Source organism: Rhinatrema bivittatum, chromosome 2, assembly GCF_901001135.1.
Source record: "Rhinatrema bivittatum chromosome 2, aRhiBiv1.1, whole genome shotgun sequence".
Lineage (NCBI taxonomy): Eukaryota > Metazoa > Chordata > Amphibia > Gymnophiona > Rhinatrematidae > Rhinatrema > Rhinatrema bivittatum.
Window position 1 is genome coordinate 598,562,588 of NC_042616.1, and position 6,000 is coordinate 598,568,587.

Sequence of the window (6,000 nt, forward strand, 5' to 3'; positions counted from 1 at the left end):
CGCTACCTAAATCGGGGCGTCACCGGGGCCGACTCCGCAAAGACGCCGCAGACGGCGAAAAGGTAAGGGCCTTTTCGCGTCCTTCTTCGCGCCCAATAGCTACACCTTCTATGGTGGCGCTATTGGGTGCGAAACCGGCAGCGATCGCACAGCGACGGTGCGATCGCTGCCAGCTAGCGCAGGACCGCCCCCCATTAGCACAGTTTTCTAAAGTATCGCAGGCCTGCGATACTTTAGAAAATGAGGCCCTAAGAAATATATGTATTTACATGTGAATCTACCTTATAAATGGGCTCTGACCGAAGGCCCGCAAATGCGCAGTAGAGAGCAGCTCTACCGCGCATGCGCGGGCAGCACGTCGGCCAGAGCGGAGCGTGCCCGAAAAATAAAATGGCGTCTGCTCCTTAGGAGCAGGAGCGGCGGCGACAGCCGCAACAAGCAGGAGCGGCGGGAGCAGGAGCGGCGGCGGTGGCGACAACAAGAACAAGCAGGAGCAGGAGGAGTAGCGGCGGTGCGCGCGCGAGGGAGGAGCAGTAGCGGCGGCGGTGCGCGCGCGAGGGAGGGAGGAGCAGTAGCGGCGGCGGTGCTCGCGTGAGGGAGGGACACCCCCCTGTCTGCCGGGTGTGGATGAGCTGAAAGGGGAGGGGAGTGAGTGAGGGGAGGAAGGAGAGAGTGAGCTGAGGGGAGTGAGGTGAGGGGAGGGGGTGAGAGTGAGGTGGGAGGTGAGAGTGAGGTGGGAGGGGAGGGAGGAGAGAGTGAGGGGGGAGGGAGAGAGGGGGGAGGGGAGGGAGAGAGGAGGGGGAGGGGAGGGAGGAGAGAGTGAAGGGGGAGGTGAGGGAGGAGAGAGTGAGGGGGAGGGAGGAGAGAGTGGGGTGGGGGAGGGAGGAGGAGAGTGAGTTGGAGGGAGGGGAGGGAGACTAGAGGGGGAAGGAAATGGACCTAAAAAAATTTTTGAAATGTAGCCCGTTGTTACGGGCTTAACGGCTAGTCTAATATAAAGCATAACAGGACATATCTAAAGCAGTTCCACCTCTTGCTATCGGCATGTCCCAAATGCATCTTTAGATTTCTTAATTTTTGTGTCTGAAATACTATGTAACTTGCTTTGCACTGCCATTTTACTTTTTATTTAGCTAACGCCATTATCTCAAGACTTGTAGGTTTTTTCTTGTACTCTTTTTTTTTTTTTTTTTTTTTTTTTTTTTTTTTTTCCTACTATGTTTAGATTTCACAGCCATATGATCTGAGAAGTCATCAGGTCACTCAAAAATGTAAAGAGTTCTTTCCTTGAGTTTTACGTGAAGTCCTATACATGGACTATTTGATAGAGATCAGATGGAGCAAAATGAAAAGATTCAACTTTTCTGGTGATGATATCACTAGGAGACAACTTGGCTGTAAACAGGTCATTTTCTGATGTTTTGTGTTTTTATTTGACAGGTTACATTAAGGAAGCACACACTCCTTGCCAGCGTCCAAGAAGGAGGCAGCCTTATAATGCAATGTTTACTCAAAAAGGCAAGGAACAGAAAACCTAGACAACATGGCAGAATTGTAAAAATCTCTCTATTAATTAGATATTGTAGATATTTATAGTTAATATGAACCCATAATTTAAAAACTTTTTTTTTTAATTTGTCACAGCCTGATTTGTAAATCATTTTCCCTTTGAATGTAAATTTTTTTTAGCAATACCACTATGTATCAAGACACACAACACTGATATTTAATAATGCATTTTTCATTTCACTGTATTAATGCATTTTATTTTCTTTTTGCACTTCTATAAAAAAAAAAAAAAATAGGGTGCTACATTTTGCACTGAATAACTTAAATACTTTGTAGCCTTATCCCTGCTTCCCCTTTTTTTTATAAGTAATTGGAATATTAATATCTGATTGTAATAAAAACGTGAAGGATTCTGAAGGCATTTTTATGTTGTATATAATTTATAGATTGGTTCAAATTTTGCTTTTTTTTCTGTCTCCTAAATCAGAAGCGATATTTTTCTTTGTGTATACTCATGTTACTTTCAACTTACACAAAGTAAGAGTAATTGTGGGAAATTACACAATAAAAGTCTTCTGAAACTTCTTTTGATATCATAGAACATGAGATGTATTTTGATGGCATAACAAGCTCTTATGTCTTTTTTGTTTGTATGCTGTAATTCAAGGTGTTAGGAAACAGTTTTAAATTTTAAAATCACAATTTCTTTTCCTTATATGTATGTCCATCTCTTTTCCACGTGTCCCCTTCCAGAAACTACCTTGTGTGCCCATTGCTGCCACCCCCACAAAAATCAAAGTTTCTCTGCTAGATTTGATGGTTTTAGCAGCTAACAAGACTAGCTCTGCCAGATCATGTTTCAGTAGATTCTCTTCATTCATTGTGATCTATGAACTTGGCACTATAGATAGTGTTCTCTCTTCTCCCTCAAAACTCTGTGGTCCTCATATCCTCCTCTAGCTAACAGAATTAAAGCTGAGATTTATTCCCATTTCCTGCTTGTTGCTGCCTTTGCAGTTCAAATTTCAGTTCATAGTTCAAAGCTTCGCACAGGAAAGCTTTGCGGTATATTCAGTACTGGGGACACCTGGGAGGATATGAATCTATACAGATGGCATGGTTTGCATCTATTTGTTATTTAGATTTTTATATTCCACTTGATATTCAGAGTGAGATGTACGAACAGAACAGTACACTTGTGAAGATTTGATGACCACTGGAGTGAGCAAACTCACACAAAGATGAGATTTGTACAATGTTCTCTCAACCTAGCTTGATGCTACCCAGTAGAGTCCTTCAAGCTAAGTTGAGAGAACATTGTACAAATCTCATCTTTATGTGAGTTTCCTCACTCTGAATGTCATCAAATATTCACAAGTGTACTGTTCTGCTCATACATCTCACTCTGAATGTCAAAGTGGCCCCTAACCCCTACACTACTACTTAGATCTCACCTCGAGTTACTAGGTGGGCCTCATATAGAGGTATAAATACCTAACTACTATAAAGGGCTTATAGCTAGAGTCTGTGTGTGTGTGTGTCTCTCTCTCTCTCTCCTTAAAATAGTGCAAATGCTATTTGCGAAAAGATCGCAAAGTGCAATCTAGCTATATTGCATAGCTTAACGCAAATGAAAAAGGTGTAGTTATTTCTGGCGTTAAAACTGTGCGATATGGCTTCACAAATTGCGAAGCCAGCCCACTTGGACAGAAATCCCGCCCCAAACTACTCCTCCTTTTCCAAATTAGCATCGCACCATGCGTTATGGTGCTTTTTGCATGCGTTGTCATTTAGCCCCCTAACAGGTCGATACAGTAAGGCCGCGGTAGAAACAGTGCGGCAGTGTCAGGCGCACCCTTCCTCCCCGCACGCACAGTTCTCTTCACTTAGTCCCCGATACTCTCTTCTAATCGCATGCAAATGCATGCCGCGGCTTTAAAGCGTTAGGGAAGGGTTATGCCCGCGTAACCCATTTTACTGTATAGGCGCTTAATACAGCGCCTATACAGTAACCTGGGTGCGCTGGTACCTGTCATTTCAAATGACATTTGAAATGACAGGCACCAGGAAGTGTAAAAAAAAAAAAAAACCAAAAATATGTAAAAACCTGAGTGTTAAAAAAAAAATAAATTTTAAATACCTGTCACTTTCATGCGGTCATCCAGGCAGCGGCGTGGGTCCAGGCGGGCGGCAGCGGGAGCCGGGTGTTCGATCGAGGCCGCGGGCGGGTAGGCGCGTGTTCGATTGGGCGGGCACGGCAGCGGGATCCGGGGGGCGGGTGGGCGCGTGTTCAAACGAGGCCGGGTCGCACAGGCGCGCATTAATTCAGGCGGAGGGAGCCGGCGGCGAAAGCGGCCTCCGGCAACCCCCACCGGCAGGCGCGCATTCACTGCCGGTGGGGGTTGCCGGAGGCCGCTTTCGCCGCCGGCTCCCTCCGCCTGAATTAATGCGCGCCTGTGCGACCTGGCCGGGTCTCACAGGCGCGCATTAATTCAGGCGGAGGGAGCCGGGTGGTCGTGCATTCATCCAGGCAGAGGGAACTGTGGGCCGTTTTCGCCACCGGTTCCCTCTGCCTGGATGAATGGCCGTGCGATTTCAGCGTTGAAGGCAGTCACATGCCATGGTCACGGCATGTGACTGCCTTCAGCGCTGAAATCGCACGGCCATTCCTTCACTGCCGGTGGCCGTGCATTCATCCAGGCAGAGGGAACCGTGGGCCGTTTTCGCCACCGGTTCCCTCTGCCTGGATGAATGGCCGTGCGAAATCGGGAGGAAGGGAGAAGGGACTGCCGTAGCAGGCCCGAGCCTTGCTACTTTTTCGTTTTTTTGGGTTTTTTTTTGCTTCGGGAGGAGGGGACCGGACGGGCTGCAGGAGACCGGACTGGGGCTACACCGGAGACCGGACGGGCTGGACCGGAGACCGGACGGGACCAGGGCAGGTAAGCAATGTTTTTTACACTACACTACACTACACTAACTCCTACTAGGGGGAGGCGGTAAACTAACATGTTAAGGCCGCGGCAAAACAGCGGGTTACTGAGGAGATAGTATCAGCGCCCGTTACAGTATCGGAGGGGAATAGCTAATTCCTTCATTATACAGCTTTTTCATTCATTTACATGCTGGGTGCGGAAAGGGTTATGAGTCTATTTTAGGAAGCGCTAAGGACGCGTAAAACTGGAGACTGTATCGCTGGATCGCCTTACTCGTCTGTATTGTGCGCTCCCAGCACGTTACAGACGGGCAATCTTTAACTGCACGTTACTGTATCGACCTGTAAGTTTGTACCTGAGGCATTGGAGGGTAAAGTGACTTGCCCAAGATCACAAGGAGCGACAGTGGAACTTGAACCCTGGTCTCCTGGTTCATAGCCTGCTGCTCTAACCACTAGGCGGCTACTCCAGAAAAGATATAGCAGCCCTTAGCCACAGATTCAAATCCACCCCACCCCCAAGTGTTGGAGGGGGTGTAATGAGAGAAATAAAGGAGGTTAGCTTTGAAAGGATAAAAACCCAAAATAAAAAATTCTGTAATATCTAGGGGAAAGAAATTGAGACTGAATAGCTAATGCAATAGTAAAAGAAATACAAAAGAAACTCTAGAGAGAAGGTGGCAAAGTGTATCATCTTTGCAATTTATGTATGTAAATGCTTGAAATCGTTTTTAAAAAATGCTGTCCAGGAGGCCACTATGGTAGAGGGAGATAGGGCTTTGGTTAAAATCACTGAATCTTTCTGCAGTTGGGATGTAACTATCCCAGGCAATGTCTTCTGAAGAGAGAGAGTAGAGCAAAAGGGAGGGGGAGGGTAGCTCTTTATATTAGAGAGACAATAGCAGCCACTGAATTATTGGGAAACGCTGAATTACTGTGGGGTAACCTGAAAACACCTAAGAAGACTTTTGTCTACATGAGTAATAGATAAACCACAAGGAAGGGAGGTGGATTCTTTAATAATGACAAAACTGGATGGCACATGAAGGGAGAAAATACTGCTTATAGGAAATGTCAGTCTACCAGATGTGTCCTAGAGCCTATCTGCTGCAGCATCAACTAGGAGTGGCATTCAGTATGTCCTATAAATGAAGTGCCCATTCATGGACAGGCAAAAGTGGATCTTGTATTGAGCTAATAGAGGAAAAATTAGGGTCTGGTGAAGATCATAGAGTGTAGTTCAATGTTCAGCTCTGAGGTAATTTTCTCAAAAAAAAAAAAGTACTACATCAGGGCCAGCATTGGCCATCCAGCTACAATGGAGAAAGAAGCAAGTTCAAAAAGGTTCCCAGCCAAATCACAACAGATTACACTCCAACCTGACCTGAAACATATCAAGACAAGGATGAGTGATTTCATAAAGCAATGGTTCTCAACTTAATCCTTAGAACACATCCTGCCAGTCAGATTTTCAGGATATCCACAAAGAATATGTAGGAGAGATTTTGCATACCATGGATGTAGTGCATGCAATCTCATGCATATTCATTGTGGATATT

At 45.9% G+C, this 6,000-nt stretch overlaps 1 protein-coding gene across 7 annotated transcripts in view; it reads left to right on the plus strand.

The window, feature by feature from the left end:
- The window catches only part of RBBP8 (RB binding protein 8, endonuclease), a 379,857-nt gene extending 377,931 nt beyond the window's left edge, over positions 1–1,926 (plus strand). For 6 of the 7 annotated variants that reach the window (XM_029591118.1, XM_029591123.1, XM_029591120.1 and 3 more), the window contains one exon: positions 1,441–1,926. In XM_029591118.1, coding sequence (XP_029446978.1) covers positions 1,441–1,538 — 98 coding nt within the window. In that variant the 3' untranslated portion in view covers positions 1,539–1,926. The remainder of the gene's footprint in view (positions 1–1,440) is intronic. The other variant, XR_003854777.1, reaches the window with a different exon arrangement.
- The last annotated feature ends 4,074 nt before the right edge of the window (positions 1,927–6,000 follow it).